The 23,437-nt window shown below is 39.0% G+C and overlaps 1 protein-coding gene across 1 annotated transcript in view; it reads right to left on the bottom strand.

The window, feature by feature from the left end:
- Positions 1-23,031, bottom strand: part of HCN1 (hyperpolarization activated cyclic nucleotide gated potassium channel 1) — a 192,069-nt gene extending 169,038 nt beyond the window's left edge. The window contains exon 1 of the mRNA XM_033086073.1: positions 22,577-23,031. Coding sequence (XP_032941964.1) covers positions 22,577-22,950 — 374 coding nt within the window. The 5' untranslated portion in view covers positions 22,951-23,031. The remainder of the gene's footprint in view (positions 1-22,576) is intronic.
- Positions 23,032-23,437: the final 406 nt, after the last annotated feature.

Raw genomic sequence — 23,437 nt, forward strand, 5'->3', positions numbered from 1 at the left:
TCAATTGATCATGAGATCAAAGATTGCTTTGGGTTGAAAGGGACATTGAAAATCATTCTCTTCCAACTCCTGTGCAGGGACATCTTCCACAAGATCAGGCTCCTCAGAGCTCCACCCAGCCTGGCCTGAAACACGTCCAGGGATCGGGCACCTCCACAGCTTCTCTGGGCAAACAGTGCAAAAGCCTCATCACCTTCCCAAAAAAAAATCTGATTGTAATATCTAATCTAAACCTCTTTCAGTTTGAAGCCATTCTACCTTTTCCTATCACTGCATGCCCTTGAAAATATTCATCGTTCTTGTAGGGTCCCTTCAGGTACTAAAAGGACACAGGTCACACCGAAACCTTTCCTTTTCCAGGCTGAACAATCATAAAGATCTAGCTTTTAAAAATTCCCTTTTTTCATGTCTACCTTGGAAGCAAATACTTCTAAGCTTACAGAGAGCTCATCAGAGAATATCAATTATTGTCTGTAACTGTAAAACATGCTAAAGGAAAAGTAGCATGGGATTGAGAACAGCATGAGAATTCCCAGTTTCAAAATTATTTATTCCAAGAGTTACCTGGAGAGATTAGATTTAACTATCATTTCAGAGAAGAGAGTGGCTGGCAATGTACCTGGTACTCAGAAACTCCATGAAGTAGACTATAAAAATTACTCCCTGTGTACCACAATGTGATTCGTGTTTTACACATTTTCAGTCTTGCAATAAATGTGATCACAATAAATTTTAACATTAACTGCTAAAAATGTTCAGTTTTATTCAGGCTGTATGTACTTTTGTTCAGCATATGATAGTATTCTCCGTATCTGGCAAAAATTTCCCTCTTTCTCCTGTCTGTTTTAATTCCTGCAAAACTTCTCAGGGTGCTAGATGCCTTTTCAGTAATCTGGAATTACCACAAGGTACCACTAAATTCATACATCACTGCCACTGTGATCTACAAGCAAAACTACCACAAATACTTTTAAAATTCTATCAACCGAAGTTCTTCACAAAATGCTCTGGGATAATAAACATCTTCCAGGAATCCTTAAAACTAGTGGAAAACAAATAGGAAATAATTACAAGAGGTGTCCTTGTATCTGTGGCTCACTCCTAAGCAGACTGACCTTTACATTTCTCTAGTACATGGAGCAGTTATGCAACAAAGGCTAACCAAAGCCACACAACAACCAGCCAACATAAGAGATAATACAGAACCAGGTGTTTTTAACCTACGGTAATCCGTGGTTTAAAGGATCATCGCGTGCTGTGATTATGCAAAACACACTGGTGTTCCTGATGCTGAATGTCAGCAAAAGGGGTAACATCAGGGCTAAAATAATGTTGACTGCTAAGGACCTCTGTATTTTATCCCACAATATAATATAAGCTGATTAGTTAGTAAGAAAAACCCTTATTATTTTTCATTTAGAAATGAGTCAGGGATTTTCTTTTAGGAAAATTTTTCCAAATGCCATTCAGTTGGTCATGTTTTATTTTATTTCAGGTGAGAAAAACTAGATGCAACTGCCTGTATTGTCCTTTTTTGACCTGTGCAGAGGAAGTAATACAATGCGTTCCTCGCCTGCGTTCAGAACACTGTACTGTTCACAAAACAGAGGAGGTTGTAAAGCCTCACAAGACAGGGCAAGGAGCTGGCATTGACACACCAAGATAGCCCCTTGTTTCTAACTACTTTCAGATTTTTTTATTTTTTTTTTCTATTTCCCCTGCTCCAGTGAGGATGGTTATGAATCTACGATTTACAATCTCAAGAGTCCCACATTTATGTAAGGTATTATAAAATGCTGATGAAGAGCAAGGCAGAGGTAAGCTTATGACACAAAATTTTCAAGAATGAGGGAAAAAAAGCAGGAGTCAGGGGTAATGAGATCTTCCAAAGCTCAAAATGAGAAGAAAGAACTGACCTCAGCCTCACAACAAACAGCTATAGAGCTTATTGCTCAGCTGAAGCTAACTCACTGAAGCCAACTCACTGAATCTACTACTAGATGCCATTAACAGAGGGTGCAGAGGTCATCACTGCACTGCACCAAACTATTCCTGAAGTTTTTTAAATGCTTCTAAATGTCTCAGAGATATAATATTTTTATAATACAGTAATGTCACGAATACAAGCCGCAGCAATTTGACCAAAATTTTGGTGGAAACCCGGAAGTGCGGCTAATATGTGAATAATTTTCTGACATTTACAACCCCAGACGTGCCAGCCAGGGCACTGAGCCAAGCACTTGCCAGTAAAATCTGGCATTCGGCGACTGTTACAGTGTTACTTTGTTGCCCTGGCTCCCTGCAGGCAGCACGGGGGGGGGGGGGGGGGGGAGAGAGGTGGGAGAGCTCTCTTCTTCCCTCCTCTGCTGCAGCCCAGGGGAGAGACGGGGGGACCCCATGCTGCCATTGTCGCGGCTCGGAGAGGAGCGGGGGGGGGGCCGCGCCGCCATTGCCGCGGCTCGGGGAGCCGACGGGGGCCCTGCGCCGCCATTGCCGCGGCCCGAGGAGGAGGGGGGGTGCTCTGCCCCCACCCTCCAGCGCCGTGGCGGGAGCAGGGGGTGCTCCGTGCCCGGCCAGCGCCACGGCATGAGCGGGGCGCTCTCTCCGTGCCCGGCCAGTGCCGCGGCGGGAGCGGGGCCGGGACGAGCGAACCCAGAGGCGGCGGCCAGCCCCGAGTGGCAGTGCCAGGCTGGGCCACCTGGCCCCGTCAGCAGCCCCTAGCGGGCCGAGCCTGCACACCCTTAGTTGAGCCAGTAAACCCCGCCATGCCGCGGTTCTGTTAGTATTTGGCAACTTTGTTGCATGCGGGTCCTCGCTGCGAACGACAGAGCGGCTTATATTCAGGTGCGGCTTATTTATGGACAAAAACCGAAATATTTGCCAACACCCAGAGATGCGGCTTATACTCAGTGCAGCTTGTATTCGTGAATTTACTGTACACTTTTTTGCCTCTAAGCAAAAATAAAGTCAAGTATTAAAGTATAAACCCCAATCTTGAGACACATTATTTCAAAATTTTAAAAAATTATTTTATACAGAAATGTTTTTTTTAAAACCCATACTAATTACTACTTTGGAATTTTCAGAATGGATTCATAGGCCTCTTTCAGTGATCTTTTCACTCATAATTTATTTACTATATTTTTAAAAATTACCGTAATAACAGTGTTTTTTCAGCTCTGGAATACGGTACTGAAGTGTTGGCGTTTTATTCACTGCCACAGGCTGTCCTGGATAGGATGAACAGCCTGGTTAAAATGAGCGCCTACCCAAGCAGCAAGAAAGAGTTACTTAGTACCAATTAATCACTGTTTGTATTAGGCTGAATAATGTAAGACACTATGAATTCTAACAGGCTTTTTTTTTTCCACCTTATATCCCCGGCCCAGAGAAAAGGGAGCCTTAAGGATGGAAATTTCATCTCTGAGTTAATGCGCTGCGTAATTTGCTGTACATACAAATTCAGATTTGATTGCTGTATTATTTCCTTTTTCTGCCCATCAACAGCAGTCTCAATTTCCTTGAATCAGCGTAGTTTGAGATATGATTATCCTTACGGTACACGCAGACTGCAATAGCAGAAGTTGTCAGTGGTCTCACCAACCACACAGCAGAGCAAGCAGCATCTCTCAGGCATTGCGCGGTGGGAATGGAGGCTGCAGAGCAGTCAGGACTTCAACTGCAAAGCAGTTAAGCTTTGCTTAAGTATACATTTTCTCAACTTCAAGAAAGATGGAAAAAATTCTAATCTTTTATAAAACTGATCAAATCGTATCAGTTAAACTTCAGGAAAATCATTCTAAACATTGAAAACAAATGCTCATCCACATGATAAACTGGAAGGCTGTTGAAAAAGATACTAACTCAGATTGCTTGTAAAATACCTCTGAAGCAAAACCTGATGCATCACATTAGGTTTTCTGATCTCATATGCAACATGATTTCACTCTACACATTCAGAGAATCAAGAACTGTAAAAAAATTTCACAAGCTTTCCTAGAAAACTTGCTTCTTCTTTAGCTAAATATTGTGATTGACTAGCAGATGCTCAGTGAAATGAACACACTGACTTTCCTTTTTGTGTTTTTTTTAAACTCACCTTCAAACACAGCTTTATTTCTTTTGCTTTCATAGATCACTGGTTCACCTAACAGAGAAATCAATGTCCTATGTAAAAGAGAACAATCTTAGCAGAAATAACAGTAATTTTAAATTTCATTGTACTGTATGTTAGTGACCACTAAATTTGGTATTATTCATATCAGAATTTCATTCTCATAGGACATGTTATCTTTCTCTGGTTGTGCAACTCTATTATTCTACTAAGAGGGCACAAAGCTAGACATGCCTGTAAACACTTGCAAAACACAGATAATTACTGGAATGTGTTGAAGGAGAGGAGAATGAAGACGGGAGTGTTTTCTTCAGAGGACCCAGTTCTTTTAATGATTGCAGAGGTGTTTTTTTTACAATCTTAAAATAAGGATATCCCCTTCTGCCCAGCTACCCATTCTCATTCTGCCCATCTATTTCTCTCTTACAAATACACACATACACCTAGAGGAAAACAAGCTTGTTCTGGGAAAAAGGCGTACAAATTACGTAAATACTAAATTCATTCTATTTTTTCAAGAAATATTCCATTCAACATCTTCCATAGAGCAAAATCTGTTTAAATAGTGCCAATCCATACTGGATTGCTGTGGTGATTTGGGGGCAGCAGCAATTCTTTTTATTTTAAAATTTCCAGCCTTAGAATTCACTGTGATCTATCTCTGTGACCATGTTAATCCAAAGGCATTAAGATTACTAGTGAAGTGTCACTATTTTATAATAGCCTGTTTTGCATGAGCAAACAGGTCACTTCTACAGTTGTGTCATCCTTCTGTATGGATAAAATTTCCTCATCTGAATGTACCTCATTTCACAAAGCTTTAGAAAGACAAAACTTTGGGGTTGGTGTTTTGTTTAGCTTTTAAAAAATAAACTGCTCTCCTGAAATTGTCTATTTAGATTTTTTATGCTACTCTATTCCCATTTTGACAACTTTAAGCTTATATTAAATAAACAGAACCAAGGAAATGTGGCAGTGCTGAAATAAAATCTCTTTTGTGGCTCACCTCCTTAGATTCCAGAGTGCACACTACAGCAGAATTCTAACAGTACCTCCTACACACCCAGTGGTGATGCTGAAGGGCAGAAATATGATTAAGTGACACTTTCTCTGGTGAAAATTTCATCAACATTTCCTATTCTTTTTCTCTTAAAAGCATATCACAAGCTTAATGAACATTCATTGACTTAGCAAGGTAACCTGCTAGAGTAGCAGAAAGGCTTTCTCTGCCTGAGACTAGTCAGTCTGGGATGAGGCAGAGGCAGGTATTCTGAAAACCGTATTTTCCTGGTTGAGCAGTGCTGGACTTGGGAATCTTCCAGCCTAATGGCTTCATTCTGATGGAGACTAAAAGCGATTAAAAAATAACCTAATAATGAAGTTTTCAGACCACCAGAAATCTTAATTTGATTTTAGAATAATACTGGAGTCCATTACTTCAAGGTTAGCCATATATACTTAAGAGATCCAATGTATGTCCCTTGCTGGGTTTTTTAAAGATATTGATACAAATTCCTACCTTAAAAAGATATTACTAAAGTTCAGCCATACTGAGTCTTCTTTTTCATATAACCATAGAATGTATCTAAAATTACAGACTTCCACAATTCCAAAACGATATCATGATTTTTATCTCTTTAAACCTACTTAGCAGTGGCAATTTGCAATTTGTTGCTCAGCTGTGATTATATGCACAAGGCAGATGATTAGATAAATGCATCTCTCAGGAGACCTGATCAGAGCCCAGTGAAGGCAATGAACAGCAATTTACTACTTTCACAAGCCTTTGGTTACATAGTTTGGCTGGTTTAAAGCTTGAGTGCTTTGAATACTAGAAAAGAAAATCTCAGTACTGACCATGGAAGGCAACTACAAAACTCATTAACTTACACTTATGTATATAGATATATTTATTTATATATATGTATGTGTATATGTATGCATGCATGCATGTATGTATGTATGTATGTACATTTTCAATAAATTTTTAACTAATATTTAGCCCAGCGGACATTTTATCAAAGGATAATTGGTTCTTGTTATGCATTCAACAGCTTCCATCTGAAGATTTCATAGCATTTTACATGCAATAACAAATTCAGTCTCAGATTTCTGAGAAATACAGCTACAGTAAGGAGAAGTAAGGTTGCACTCACTGCATGAAGGAGGAAAAGACGAAGAGGACAAGGAGAAATTTATATAATATGGCAATATTATTTAAAAATTAGACTCTTAGCTTTTAGCCAATAATCCCCTAACACAACTGCATGAATATCACTGATGTTTGTTGTTGTTTTTCCTCCACAGAAACTTATTAAACAACAGTAGAAAGAATTAAAGCCTGACTTACACTTAACCTTGGGCAAGTACAATGCACCACTGTCAGTGGAGCTCTGATAGTGTTTTAGCTCTCCCTCATTTTTGCATAACTCCTCCTTTCTGAGAAACCTGATCTAGTGAATTGCATCCCACCATGGCAGAGGAGTTGAAACAACATGAGCTTCAAGGTCCCTTCCAATCCAGCCATTCTATGATTCTAAGATTCTTCAGCCCCACTCCTCATTAAAAAATCTGGGTAGTGCCCCTGTCCAGATAGCTACCAGATGGGAAAAAGGTGCTGATGAAGAGTCAGGGCTCACAAATATGTTTTCTCATAGCAAGTGTTGATTCTGTCTTTGCTTATCTGATTGAATGGATATATTTCACATCATCAAGACTGCTTCTGCATCAACACATGTCACAGCACAAGCACAACAGCTTCCTCCAATCCACCCCCTCCTTCAAGCTAGACCACTGCTCTTGGAATCAGGCAACATTTTGTGTAGGGTCTGTAACTGATTTGTTTCAGTTTCATATTATCAGCCCTTAAACCAACTGAAAAGTGTCCCATACTGGTAATATAAGTGTCAGCAAATTTCTGTAGTGGATCACTGTAACATACATATTTATATTCTCAAATTAGAAATGACCACTTTAAAGGCATGAAAAAAAAGTTTGAAAGAGACAGATCTAAAAATATTTCAGCTGCAAAATAATCTTCTATCTCATGTTGGAACACTTGCATTAATTAAGAATTTTGTAGTGACAGTAATTTTAAGAGTGCCATTTAGAAACATGACATTTAGGATGCCTCCATACTAAAAATTCAGAGGCTAAAATTGGAAGAAGCTTTCTGTAATTCTTCTCAGCAAAGAATCAAGTGAAAAGGAAGGTAACTTCCTAACACCTTTCCAAAAATTAGACAGCCAATCACTATCACCTAATATTTTCCTTTAACAGATTTTTTCCTAACCATTTCAATCTCTCAGTTAGCAGTATAATTTTTAAGTTTCTGCTGATAGGGGAAATTCTATTTTCTCTACTTTAGAGAAAGAGATGATGGGGAAGACGTCATTCAGTAGCTATAGATAGATCTCAGGCACAGGGTTTGCTGAGGAGAATGGACATGACCACCAAAGGAGGTGGGACAATTCATTTTTTCAGATTAATACCTCTGATTAAAAAAGAAAAAATAATAAAACTACAAAAAAAACCCCACCAAACAAAACCAAGGCTAGGACCATCAACTTAGATTTGACATTTTGACATATATACTACTACTAAAAATTTTATTCTGATAATCAGAGGTAAAACTGGCTTTGTGTGTAGCTGTAAAATGATACAGCATGTTCAGAAGAATAGCTTCAAAATAGGACTTGGTATATCATTTCTTGACAAAGCGCATTGAGGGCAAAAATGGGCACTATTTTCAAACTGAAGGGAAAAAAGAGCCAGTCTTCAAATTTCATGAAGAGAAAAATTAGAGATGTGAAAAAGCGTGAAAGAACTATAGATAGATATGAAACAAGCTGATGTACACCCACATCATAAATGAAAACAAATATACATGACTGAATATTTAGAGTCATCCTATGCATCTACACAGATGTGCAAGACTCTAATGCAAGACTGGGTAATCAAGGTTGCATATATCTATATCTATAGTTTAATTTTTATTCCCTTTTACAACTATTTATAGCTGACTTTTGGCTACAAAGCCTATGTTTCCTTGAATATAAAAATAAGTACTGATATTTCAACCCTTTAAAATCAATGAAGGTATACTTAAGAATAAGTAAGATTTTTTATTATAATCCATTAATATCACACTACTGTAAATAATTTGCTTCAAATGGTAATAAGTCTAATTTATATCTGTTAAAATATATTAATAACTTGTTTGTTCTGAAAACATCTAAAATTATTAATCCATGTTCAAGTCAAATTTAAATCATAATTTTATTAAATTTTACTTAGACTTTGATGAAAAAGATTCAAATATATTTCAGACAATTTTTAGAGAAGCAAAGGAAAGAGAATGATTAGGTTCATGGCAGAGCAACAGGGTAAGTAATCAGGGTCATGTCACATGCATCCCCCTTTCAAAAAAACAGCAGAATACCTAGAGCTTTCATCAACACCTGTGAACATCCATTGGATTTACTCATCTATCTGTAGACAGCTGAGCCCAGGATCTCCCACACCTCAGGAAGTTCACTTTCCCCAAGCCATACCATGCCTCCTGAAGTGAGGTATGCTGCTGACATGTTCTCTCTCCCTAAACAAATATAAACCAGAGCAGGAACAAAATTGCATTCCCAAGGAAGCCAGCGAGACAGGAGAGGTGTTTTCTCTTTTTGTTCCACCAAAGCAGAACAGCTCTGAGAAGTGATATTGTTATTGGGAGTGTCCATACCAGAAGTGCTATACAGAGTCTATGCACAGGTTCAAATCCTCTCCAGCAGAGAAAAAAAATTATTCTGTAATTTCAACATCTATGCTGAACAATTTTAATTCCTAAGCAGATAAAAGAGACATTTAGGTAGGCACCCAAATACACTGAAAATTGTAAGATTATGGAATTCTTATTTTAATAATTTTATTCACTGAACTAATCATATCAATTTATCCAAAACATCAACTAATTGAAAATACAGTGTGCACAACATATAAGAAATGAAAGGAGTCGTCTTTCACAAGCTTGATTATACCTTTCCCCATGTATATTTATTAACATATTTTTACAGGGGGACACACCCCACTTCTCTAATTACTCAGCTTGTATTCGCATCTCTCTGCTAGCTATTTGCCTTCCACAGTACTTAAGCAGATACAATGTTAATTTTAACATTTCTTTGAAACTTCCCAATTTGCATACTGTGCATCCCAGTGTTACCATCCTTTTGACAGCATAGCGCTCTGCCTGCATTGCCAAAATAAATCAGCACATTATGCAGCTAGACAGAGCAGTGATCAGATAGACCCGATATTCACTTGTTTCAAACAAAAAGGAAAATCCAGAAGAGCAAGTAAAGTAAACAAGGAAGAGCATACATTATGCTCAGAGATGCTCCAGTTACTGGCCTAAGTAACCCAGACCTTGTCAGCTCTGCCTCTGCTCCCCTCCTCGATTTTTCGTGCTGCTCACCCCCTGATGTTCCAGAAAGCTCCACACAAGCTGGGCTGAGCAAAGCCTCATGTGCTGCTGCTGTGAGCAGCTCAGACACGGGTGGAGGTTTAGAATACAAACCAAATTTCTGGGGACTTAAAATCCATCTCTGACATTTATGAACATTGGAATGCATTTGATGAATGGCCCTTTTGCAGTTTAATCCAATATAAGGAAACAAAGAGGGTTTTTATTTTTATTTTTTATGGAATTACTTCAGTTATTCTTAAAAAGGATACAAACAAATTCCTTACAAAAAAATCCAAACAAGCATATTGAACTTAATATTTGAATAGGTTTTTGATTTTCAAAATAGGAGATAGCCCACAATATCAACCAGGAAATGCCTTTACATGAGTTGATGCTTTTTCTCCTGGCACACCTTTGCCAGCAGTACAGGAGGTCATTTCCATTGTTTGGTTGCAATTAAACATGAGCGTTTATTACATTTTATCACAGGTATATATGATAATAATACACATGCTTGAGCTCATAAAACCAGTATGTATTACATTTACTAACTATATGTAGAAAATATTCGTTGAATTACAGCAGATTATTTGCTTGAAATACATTTGTTAAGTATTTTGTTTTAATTTAGTCATATGAAATTGATATTATGCCACTGGAAGGTACGTTTCACCAAGACCTAGATTAATTTAAAATTGTGTTCTATCTTCATTGAGACAGAATCCATCTAAAGTGGAGCTGTTATACAAAATACATACACTAGATAAAAGGTTTTTTCTCCATGCTGCCCTTATTCATTTTTGTAAGAGATCAAGTCACTTTAGGCATCAGAATAACACGTCAGTTTTTAGACTGAAAAATGAAAGATTGCTAAAGATATTGAGATTTGAAAATTTATTCAAACTTAACTACAGGCTTTGTTATATGCCTCACCTATAAATATTTATCAGAAAAAAATATAAAAGGGAATTATTTAATAATCTGCTTCTCCCCTTTATATTTTGGTAGAGTGACTTTGGCAGATGACTTTGAAGTGTCTTCATGCAAAATTCTTTCTCCAACGTTTGGGTCTTCAAACAAAAGTGTGTTTTCCTTAACAAAGGGCTGGTCCTGACACCAGACACCCACTGCAGGTTAGGGGTTGCACAGGGAAGTGTTTGCACCCAAGTAAAGTTGCCCATAATTGTAGCCACTGATAAGCAGCTCTAAAATAAGCACTCAAAGAAACTTTGGTCAGGGACCCATGACCTGAACTATAAACAACCGCAAAAATACCAAGGAAGCTCTTTACTTCCATACTGATAGATGACTCTTGTTTTGACACAGCAAAATAAAAGGAGCTGCCCTTTCTGTGGTGAATAAAACACCAGATGTCCATCTTTATCTTCCATCCATATTCTCTCAAAATGCAGTTGTCTAAATATAATAAATAGGTTCCTGCCTTTCTGCAAATGAAAACATTGAAAACATTTTACTTTGGAGATCTCGAAAGAGGTTTTAGCCACAAGCCAATATTCCTCAGAAAGACAAAATCTAATTTAGCCAAATATTTATGTTTCATTTTTTGGAGGACAGTGAGCTATGAACTAATCAAATGTGTTTAAACTAAAGACGTGTGATAATTAAAACTGCCAAATATGTATTAATAATTTATTGGTATAGCACAACAAGAAATTGAGAGAGAAAAAAATATTATCAGAGTTTTTCCTCATAATCTTAGAATATATATTCATCTATAAATTGCAAATCAAAATACATAATACAATAAATATGGAAGCTGAAATATATTTGCATTATTCTGACACACTAGTTCTGCAAAATGCACAGCACTGATGGGCGATGTTTTCTAAAAATCAGGTTTACCATTTTGGGGTTCTTATGATTGGAATTCTGAAAGAGGTTCAGGCATGGAGTCCAGATGCTTACAAGTATCTAGGTCCTGAAATCCAAAGATAGATGGGCTCCTGACTTCCATCTCAGATCGTCATCTAACATCCTATAGATTTGCCACACTGTGCAGAGCACTGGGTAAAACTGACACTTTCAAAGCCGTTCCAGAAATGGGAAAATTTGTACTGGAAATATTAAACCAAGTTAAATACCATATTCCACTTGCTCATTTTGCCAGTGGCACAAAATCAGCGTGCACATTCAACAGAGATGAACTGCTTTGCAGTGACACTTCACGGAACCACGAGTCAGCAGCCCCAGCAGGAACATCTGCCACCATTTCAGGCAGATTCATGGTACCTGCATTCCCAGGCTACAAAGCTAGTTCTCCTTCCCTGAAGCAAGCCTGAACTCTGTCGTGCTATGAGAAACAAGTGTGGGAGTGGAAGTTCACTGCAGCTCTCCCATCCCTTCCACAGAAAGATAAATTTGGTCTAGCCTGTGGAGAATGTAAAAGTTGGCTGCAGCTTAGAAATTACAGGAACAACCATAGTCACATCAAGCAGCGCTCATACAGTCCTGGGGAATGAGGGGGATGGTGGTGGAAATTGCTGAATAACACTGACTGATTGTATAATACTGACAGAGTATTCCTCAGACCTCTCTTAATGAGAATCATCTCTTGGCAAAAGAAAATTAGTGTGCATGTGAATGACAGTGTGCAACACACGGGCAGACTACATAAAAATCTAACTCCAAGAAACAAGAATAGAGAACAGTTTAAAGTGAAACAAGAAATTTTAAACTCACAGTTAGTGTCTCGAAATAGCAAAGTAAAACCAGAGACATTTAATTGGATTCAGTCACAATTTATGTTGTACTTAGTTCACATCTAGACAAATAATATGCACAGAAATAATAAAATTACTACATACCGAATTTCATTATTTTCAACACAAAAGCCTTGAAATTTTTTTGGACTTCTTTTTGCATTACAGAGAGATGAACTATCATAATAAATTCATTACTTCAATAAATAAACAGTAAGAACATGCACAAATCCTACTGAACACCCAGCAGTATATCACTGGATTTAATATTCTGTTCCAAATTTCAAAACCACATTTAATTTAGCAAAAACAAGTATTTCATATAATACTGACAGAATGCATGCAATTAAAAGTCTGTTTGGTCATGTGGGCACCTCATGCTTAGGTTACTCATCTCTCACTTTTCCCACACATTCAACGTCTACTGCTTAATAAGCCGTCGGATTTCAGACATTTTCAATTCTGACCCTTTTTAAACGCTCAGATAGATTGCCTACCATCTGGCAGTGCTTACTCTTGGTACCACACTCCCTTTGCATTACAAAACTGTGCTTCTGATAATTATATCTTTAATGTGGTAAATGTATGCAAGACTTGAATTCCCATGCTGGCAATATACAAGCCGAAGGGACAATTTTGGTGAAGTGCCTGTGTAACAGTGTATGGTAACAGTACGTTCAACTGCATCATGCAGCAATTCTCAACAGAAAGCTGCAAACCTGTCCAGGTCAAGGGAAATGGAAAATAGACATGAAGTTGTCTGTTTTAATTACTACAAGGCATTTTACAAGCTGCAAGAGGCTATGAAGAATATCTAAACCAAGCAACTCAGTATCTTCTAGCTAACAGACTAAATAAAAATGGAAAACTACACAGCAGAATGAACAATTTTTTTAAAAATATCAATTCATTATTTCCATTTATTTAAAGGAACACATTATGTCTTCAGAAAGAGAAGTAGGAGGATGAAGAGAAGACAGGATGAGGGGAAAAAGGAAGCTGTTTCCAAAGAAATACTCATTCAGGGACTGCATCCATGTGCTCCTAGGAAGTTTTTAATGCAAGCTGACTATAGCATGATTTCACTAACTGAAAATTTGACCATAAGAAATGCTATAAATAAAAGAAAAAGCAAGATTCGGTACTTAGGCAGTCATCTAGATAAGAACTTCCATGAACACTGGACACACAGCTCTGAAAAACAGCTCTTAAGAACACTTGATAAAGTGGGTGTGTAAGAAAGGTACCCAAGTAACTACTGCAGTTTGAGGTATATGCTTGATTTATTTTGCTTTTTTTGCTTTGTTTCCAAGTTTCATCTACCAGACTAATCCTGAGCTGGAATAGCAATTCTTTTTGTTACCACTGGGCTTGTCTGGCACTAAAGACAAGATGATCCAGAGTGACAAACAAGCTTGGCTCTTACCTTTGCTGAAAAATCAAGTGCCAACAAGCCCATATGCAGCTATCCCAAGGATCCTGTAGCATTGGGTGTGTTTGGGGAACCCAGAAGCTTGCAAGTGCCAGGCAGTAATAAGATGTTCAGGGAGTACCAGCACTTGCTCCTGGTTTCATAGCAATTTCTCTGCCAGACCTAAATAATAAGTCTTCCTGGAATGTACAACTATACAGAAATCACTCAAGAGTCTGATGGAAAACCTCTCACTAGCTGTGTGAAAGCTTGATTGCATTTCTATGGTTTTGCAGCCATGCTTTCATTCCATCTCCTGGGTAGAGCTGGATAGATCTTACTCTATGTATCTTATAAAAGTTCCCTGTATTTTCCGCAAACTTTTCCCTAGAAAAAGACAGACCAATTATTTATCATTGAGGTCTCATTATATATACTCTAAATTTAATGCAATCCACATATTTGCATTAAAGTCAGATCATTTAATCACCACACTGTCTATTGCTGCAGTCATGCCATGAAGAGAGGTGCTTCTTGGAGGATCTTATAAATTACTGTAAGATGCAATGAAAACAACTCGGGAAACATCAGTATTTCCACAACTCAGTCTGCTGATCTGAGAGGACAAAATACTGGAGACAACCAAAGTACAATATGTATTCGATACTGTGAGGACACAATTTATTTTTGTGGGGCTCTTTATATACTGGAGCCTTGGTGCAAGATTTGGTGATTTTCAGACAGAATTGGATGAAAAGAGTAGCATCACTTAAACCTCTCCTCAGTATTAACAACATTTTTTTATGTATATTGGTTATTTTCAAATCATTTTAAAAAAACTTTAAAAAACCAGAACCAACATAGCTTTGACTGTAAGCATAAAGCAACTCTGTTTTTTCAGTTAAAAACAAATATCTTAATATGAATTTTTAATAAATATGACATTTTCAGAGATAGAAACTTAATAGCAGTAGAACACTAAATTCCAATAGCATATCAAAATATTTATTAAATGACATGCTTAATTAGATAATATACACACACGAACAACATCAGAGATAATCTAATAAAAACAAAATCCTTTTCTTAGCTATATAATGTAACTTCAGTTTTGGGTACTTCACTAGCAAAAATGAGAATGGTTTGGGGTTAGTTTTCAGTTTTTCAAATATGTAATTGAAACAGTATGCAGCTCTTTTGTAATTAAATGAACATTTTCTCAACATAAGTTTATTCCAGACGTATTCTAGTTGCATCACACCACAAGGCAATAAGATTATTGAAAAATACCATGCAGCTTGCCTGAATCTGACTATCATCAGATTAAAAGATATTAGCAGAGATTTCATAGAAGCTAAATGACAGTGTCCTTGAGGTAGTACTGACATTGACTCCAGCTGATACAGTTTTTGGTTATTAACATACCTTACTATGTGTCTGGAACAGGCTCTCCAATAATTAGAGCTGAATACACTATGATTTTTAAAATTAAATCATGCCTCTGGGAAAGAATCAGGAAATAGCTAAAGGACTTTCAAGCAATTAACGAGAACTCTACTGTCAGGTTAAAAATTAAACATTGCAAAGTAGGTTAAAAGTTTCCTCTCTCAAAAAAATGTATATTGACACAGAAAACAGTTCTCAGGCATACTGTTGAGAGAAAGCAAAGGTGAGAATAGGTACTTCCTATTTATGATCAAATTAAGTAAATCTCTTTTCAGTTTTTCATATTCTACACTCATTTCTAAAAATAGTTTTTTGCCTTCTTATAACTTCAAATTGAATGTCTCAAAAAAGCTAACGAAGTTTAATTAAATATTACAGTGCCACTGATCTTAGGTAGGGAGGCAGAAATGCAGCACTAAAGACACATACTTTTTAGGTGACCTCTGAATTTATAAATGTCTAGAAACTGAGCCACTCAAATTTTTACCTCATTATATAAACACCGCTCCCACACACAAGAAAGCCTAAAGCAACTTATCAATCCCTATGCATCTTTCAATTAGCTGTTGTAGTCACCAAACACCCAATCAAATCATAAATCTAGACTTTTGTGTATTACTTGATGGTTTTACACAGTATTCCAATTCACAGTTCCCTTCATAAACCCAAGTCTGAGAAACCTAAGATGAAGAAAAAACTTTTACTGACTCAATTACAAGCATCACTTATTTTGATGTGCTAACAAATTTTAAAATGTGTAGATGTGCTCAAACAATCAATTTGAATACCAGAATCAGTACATTTTCAGCTCAGGCCCAAGCAGATGATGATCTTATGAGACCTAATTTTTATATCTGTATACAGAGATAGAGATATATATCAAGCACTTTTTTTCTCATTGCATTCAAAACAAAAAAATCAGAAAACTGAAGAGGAAGTCTCATGATATTGACTGTCCCAGGTTATATTTTAAAGACTCACATGTAATAACCAGAAAATATAATATTTGACTTAAATATTACAGAACTATTCATGGGAATTCTGTAGATTTGGGGTTTATTTTATTTTGTTGTAGTTTCTTTCTAAATTTATCTCATAATCATGATGAACATACTTCCCTTTACACAGATTGTGTTGAACGAGAACATTGTAAAAGTAAGCATCTTGCAGAAAAAAATGTAGTTTTGTACTTATTTGTAGGTGCTGCCAGTGATCTTCAAAATGTCCCAAGTTAAATTAAAAGTAACTCAGAGAACTGAGGAATTGAGTTACACTTGTTCAGCTTTTTCTCTCCCATAAACTTTATTCAGTGTTCAAGTAAGTGACAAGATGTGAAAGAAAATGCAGTGAATAGACTGTTATTCTAGAACTAGAATAAAGATAAAGAAAACTGGCAAATGTTCAACATATAAGTGAGTTCAAACGATGCATTAGTATTCTACATATCCAGAGACAGAAGGATGTCTTAATAAAACGAATCACTTTGCCTGAACAAACAAGGACATACAGCTTCCCACATGCCCTAGAGGTCTGGAAGGTGAGCGGCTGCCGCTCCAACCTCAGGTGGACTCCACTGCCTTGCTTTAGTAGCTCCTGAAGAAAATTTCAAAGCAGACAAGAGTACATGGCCCTCGTGAGTCCAAAAACACAAAATGCACCTCTCTATCCCTATTTTCTCTTACGCATCCCTGCTTACAACTGGTACAAAAGGAAAAGTCTGTAGCTAGTTTTAGTCAACTAAATTTCATAACAAATGACAAAAACCAATTGTCAATTGGTGATAATCAATTCTTTTATATCCAGTCTGTGATAACCAATGGTGAGACATTACTCAGTATAAAAAATAATAGGAACTGGAAATAAAAAACAACCTAAGGCATTTCTGGGCTATATTTCACATCAGTACATTTCCAATAGAATTCTTTGTTGCTTATTTTTGGTCCTGCCCCTTAAACATCTAATTTAGATATTTGTTGCTGCAATTTCACTCCATTACTTCAATGTAATTTTCTTCCTCTTCATAGCATCCGTTGATGCATTTGAGGACCATTACTGTATTTCTGTTCAGCCTGCCTTTATGAGAGCTGCATTTTACCTGGGAACTATTGTGAAGCTTAACAGATACCTTGATGTCAGAGAGAACTGTCAATGCATTTTAAATGCATTATTTAGGTTAATGCTACAATTCTGTCATTTTATTTTTTAGGACATTTACAGAAGTAAAGGGCAAAAATTGTTGGAATGCAGCAAATAAAACCCCAAGCACTATTAATAATTTTTTTTAAACTAATGGTTCTCAATGTTTAGTCAAACGTAAGGTCTAGCAATAGGAATAGTTTATCAGTACAAAGTTTTTAAGTAGAACTAAAAATTATAGTCACAACAATAGTATTTGAAAATGATCTATGAAAGATACAAAGATATTCTCAGCTAAATCTGTGCTTCATTCATAAAACATTTTTTTAAATAATTGCTTGCACAAGGCATGTACAGTATAGAGTACAATTACAAGTCCATGATTACGATTTTATTGGTGAATTCAGGAGTTTCAATTCTGCAATAGAATCTCATGACAAATCCTGAGCAACAAGAAATTACTACCTTGAGAATACGAAACTATGGTCATTTCATATTCCTACACTACCAGTGACATAATGTATCCATTAAAACCCATGCAAATTTGTATCTGAGCTATTTGATACAGACCAATATAAACATGAGCTGTACTTCATTTTGAATACATATACCTCTATCAATTACATTTAAGTCTGATATAATACATTTTGTCTTCACTGCATGTAGCATTACTTTCCAACTCTACTGCTCTATATAAACCTAAGTATGCAACAGCTCACAAAAATGTAAATCTCATTAGCTTCAAGAGAGACATTAAAAACATGTGACAAAAGAGAAGCACAAAGTGCTTATCCTAAGCTTCTTAAGACGCAACTTAAGATAGGTATAACACGTAGACTGAAGACTGGTCCCAAAAAGCAAGTTTTAAACCAATGCATGCATGAATTTTAGAAACATGATTGTGAGCTGCACATATAACATGCACTGTCTATCATGTTAGGGCGAATGCTGGTGGTCAAAGAAAGGTCCAAAAGATAGGAGAAAATTACAAAGAAATTAGATTCATAATGCAAATATAAGTCCAAATGTTTTTTTTAAAAACTATAATTTAAAAAACCATGAGGCACACTAAACCATGGCGATTGTGACTTACATTTTGGCATACTTACTTGAAAATTGAAGCTGTACATGTATATAATAACATGGAGGGATTGCATAAAACCATGCAATATAACAGAATGGGTTTTAACAGCAACAAAGGCAAATTCTTCTGTAACTACCCAGACATACACATGCAAACATTGTGTCCTTCACCCTGATTAAAACCCTTTGAAACCTGACATTAAATTACTTACAAGGTATTACTAATAGGGCCTTCAATGAATTATAAAGGTTTCTGTGATAAACCTCAACATTCACATGATGACTTAAAAATGTATACAAAAAGGTTTTGAAACTGGAACAGTACACAAGCTAAAAACATCTGGCAAATATTTATTATTCACTACACTCTTAAATTTTCTGTTCAAGTTTTAGAAATAATTCTGCTTTCACTTTACCGGTATTATTAAAATAAGGGTTTGAGCTTCTTGGATAAATGAGAAGTTACCTATAGAGACAAAATGTCAACTTTTTCCCCCTAATGTTGCCAATTACTTTATACTTCGTATTATTTACACAGGGGAAAAAGACCCTCAGCACTGCCTGCGCTGCATCTCTTTACCTGCTATTGACAGACAATGCCGCATCACAATCTTACTTCATCTTGAAGCCAGCTAAAATTTTTGTCCCCATTCCAGACAAAGGCTGCTCCCAAATATCAAGCTGACTGTAACCATCAGAGTGTGAAGGCTACATTTACACATACATGTATTATTTCCACTCAGTCTGTCTCATACACTGCTATTTCTAGTCAAAAGATGCCACTCTGGTAGCAATTTTTTCTTTATAGACTGCTGACTACAGATGCCTTAGCCAACGTAGATAAACCCAAGACTTCCTTGACAGAGTGAGTTTCTCTGTGTGGGGGAAGGGAGGGAGATGCTACAGGATTAGATGAGCAGCCCAGGTATGTGTAAGGCAGCCCTCTGAACTTTAAAGAAACTCCTGACATGCCGAAGGACATGGAGTAATTAACCATCTAAAAATCAGTCATGTACATTTCCATTAATACCAGAAAGCTGTAACATATAAAAGTCAACCAAAGCCCATGTCCACCACAACTCTCCTATGAAATAAATGAAATGTGTGCGGCAGCGGCAGAACCATGTGCAGTTGCTCGCATATCCTGTCAGCTTTGTCCTGCTCTCATCCAGTGGCTGCAAGGCCACAGGGCTGGGCCAGTGATGCTCTCCTGAAGGCTCATTCTTGCACACATGAGAGCGGACAGCTGGAGGCACTCGATGTCTCACAGAACGCATACAGGACTTCAGCAAACTCTGACTCAAAAAACTCACTTCTGTGACTCATGCAATCACAAAGAATTGTTGTCCATCTTTAGAGATATGGTAATCACAGCTGCAAAGTGATAAACAGAGGCTTTGTGCTGGGTTTGAAGTGCATTAGGTGCTCGGTTTATATAACAGCTTCCAAATTACACATTAACCTCAGAAGACTGGGAAAAGACAACCAGGATCAAAATGGTCCCCTTGTGGAAAAATTATGTAATACTTATAGAATTTAATCCTCCAAGGGTATATCTGCCTGATGAAAAGACAATTCTTCCGTGAAACACGCATGCAGGATGGATAGCCATAAAACTAAAGACCAAGCCCCACAAGGTTGAAGGTAACCACAGAGCACCGAGTTTAAAGACAGTTTCCACGCTTGGTTCATAGCAAAACAAGGAGCAGGAGGGCACCAGGATGCTGCCCACTCCACCAAATATCACAACAAAATACTGTTTGGTGTAGACGAATATACTGTTTTACCAAAAAAATAATGAGAATGAAATCAAGAAATATTGTCAAATACATCAAACTATCTCAGGAAATGCATACAAGCATGCAGAACTAGGAAAAAAATAAAATAGTCTGCAGAAGACTATACCAGAATTTTCCACATTTTACATGGTTAACCCAATATTTTCCTAAGTGTGTCTACATTTAAAATTAACTGAGCGTCCATTTTCATATGTGCCACAAATATCCTAATAAGAGCTGCATTTACAAATGCATTATACATCTTCTCATTTGGATATCATAGAATACTCAGCCTTTTACTTTTTTCTTTTTCTTTTGGTAGAAAATTGAGTTCTTTCCTCTGGTGGTATCAACATTGACACAGAGGCACAGGAATACCTGTGTCCCTTTGGATGCTGTAAGGTTTGTCTACACACAAGCATTACGTTGTTACAAATAACCTCCAAAAATAAATCAAGGTATTTATTCCTTACATCCTTACACATTAATTCATTCTGGTACAGAGACACTCTTAGATGGGACTCAAAAGTGCTGTTGTAATTCCCAAAAAGGGTGAATATACTGTATAGTACAACTTCTTCACACATTTTGCACTGCCACCCAAAAAGAGTTGTACCACTACACAGCTGCAATTGTTTCGGGAGAAACACCACACGCATCTCATATTTCTCACCAAAATAGTCCTACTGGCTAAAAAAATTGAGTTTGGAGCAGGCCACACCATCCCAGTACTAATTAAAGACTATGAACTTTATTTAAAAACCGAACACTTACTCCAATAAAATAAATTTTAAAAAAACCACCAGAAAACACCAGTTAATTTAAGAATATGCAGACAACAGGCTTGAAAAGAATGCAGTGTTGTTCACTCTCATTGAAAGAAAAATGGAAACATGCTACGATCTCTAAACCTTCCCACTTGAAGAATTAGGACACAATTAGAAGATATTTCTGTAATGAAACAGAATGGACGTGCTTATAATGTATTTCACAGAAAAGGGTAAAAACTTACATGCTGCAAAATATGACAAATAAGCTTCTATTGCCCAAAACATTGTTTAGGTGTGCACTTCACTCAGAAACCAAGCTTACAACAGAACAAGGAAAATTATTCACAAGAATAACCTCATTCATTTCGACAGAATCCTGACGTGAATAAAGTTACTCATGCACACACACAGATAAGGAAGAGGCTATCGGACTCCCCAGTCCCCTATGCATGCTACTACAGTATCAGATATGATTTGCTACATCCCTCTCTAGCTGGTAGAAAGGGAGTGGGTAGGTGCCTGGCTCTCTCTCGCCCCTTAATGCACCTGCTAATGCAGCTGAGCTGGCATGCAAGGGGGGAAAAGTACTCCAGGAAAAGAATAAGTGCAGTTTGTTGTGTTCAGGGAACCAGGAAAAAAAGCAGGGATTTGAAGCATGATTTCAAAGTCATAAGTGAGTGCTGCTGTGCTCCTCCCCTCCTGTAAGCTGTACTGCTCTCAGACTCAGCTGCAAGGTGCTAGCACAGCTCATTGTGAAACACCTCACTTCCAACAGTCCCAAAGAAACTTGGACTTTGAAAGTATTTCCTCCTGTTCTCACTGAAAGAATGTTCTGTTTAACCCAGTTTTTTCTTAGAAGATCCATTTAACTATTGAACATTCTGGATTTTCTTTTTTTAAACACAGTCTCCCATGGAATTCACTTATCGTACAGATGCAGGTTGTTCAATTCAAGCTGTTGATTAAATACGCTTAACGACATCGATAATTCTCAGAAAATATCATAGAGAGTGTTACATTTATAGAGGCATACAGCCAGCTGGCACAGGGTATGGAAGGAAATAATTTTACACTTTAAATGCAATTTTAAAGGAAACTATAACTTCTTGGGCATTTATTTGCACTGCTTTCTGTATCCACCATCCATGCAGTTTACTGTGAAAGCAATGCTAATTTGCCATCACATTTACTTGTCTCCCTATGAAAACATAGTTTTCCACATCTTTATTACCTGGGTAAACTTATTTTACTGTAACTCTGACAGAGACTCACTTCCTTCTCGCAACCCCTGGAACAAGTGTTTACACCAGGTGCTCAGGGAAGGGCAGGCGTGGGCAGACACCGGGGTTTTACTGATGTGCAGCTGTGCAACCCCCCGGGCGAGCTCTCATCCCCCAGATGAGATGGGTAGAGCGGTGCCCGACGAGCCGCGGCGCGGACGGGCCGGGACGGCGGGAGGAGAGCGCAGAGCTCGGCACCGTGCCTCGGGGGCTGCGGGCGGAGCCCGGCCGGCGCGGGGCCTGCGGGGCCGTCCCGGTGCAGCACGCTGGAGAGCGCCGGGCCGAGCCGCGCCAGCCCCGGCCCCGCCGAAGTTTGCGCCGGGCGAGGCGCGAAGCGCCGGGGCCACCCCTCTCCCGCCCGCCGTGAGCCCCGCGCTAACCTGAAGTCGCTGTAGGGGTGGATGATCCAGAACCCCGCAGTTTTAACCCTTTCCTGCTCCTTCTCCACCGCCTTCTGGCTGCCGAACATGCGGAGGGAGAATTTGTTGACCCCCGGCTGCAGCATGGAGGTGAACTGCCGCTGCATGAAGCCGTACTGCCGACGGGGTCCCTCGGCATCCTCGAAGCCCACCACGGGCTCCTCGCCCCCGCCGCCGTCCACTTTGAAGCACACCGAGTTGCCATGCTCCTTCACGCCGCCGCTGCCGGGGCTGCTCTGGGCTTTCTCCGCCGAGGCCGCCGGCTTGGCTGGGAACGAGTTAGCGCTGCCATCGTCCCGGCTGCCGGCGGAGGAGCTGCGCTTCCCAGCCTCCATGCTGCGGGGCGGGCGCACCCCAGCCGCGGGAGAGCGCGGGGAAGCCTCGCCGCCGCCGGTGCCCTTCAGCGGCGTGGCTGGGCTGTGCCGCCCTGGGCTGGGCTGGGGCTGGGCAAGGCTGGGCTGGGCTGGGCTGGGCAAGGCTGGGCAGGGCTGGGCTGTGCTCCGCGCCGCCGCGCCGCCCGGCATCAGCAGCGCCGCCGGCTCCGAGCGCTCCGCGCAGGGCGGGCACCGCCGCCCCTCGGCCGCCCCCTGCCGGCCGCCCCGCGCCTGACATTGAGCGCGGAGACCTTGAGGGAGCGCCCGAGGGAGGGGCCGGGGGCGAGCGCGGAGAGGGACGGGGACAGGGACAGAGGACAGGGACAGGGACAGGGACAGAGACAGGGGACAGGGGATAGGGACAGGGACAGGGGACAGGGACAGGGAACAGGGAACAGGGGACAGGAGACAGGGGACAGGGACAGGGGACAGGGACAGGGGACAGGGG

The sequence above is a fragment of the Catharus ustulatus genome, chromosome Z (assembly GCF_009819885.2).
Source record: "Catharus ustulatus isolate bCatUst1 chromosome Z, bCatUst1.pri.v2, whole genome shotgun sequence".
NCBI lineage: Eukaryota > Metazoa > Chordata > Aves > Passeriformes > Turdidae > Catharus > Catharus ustulatus.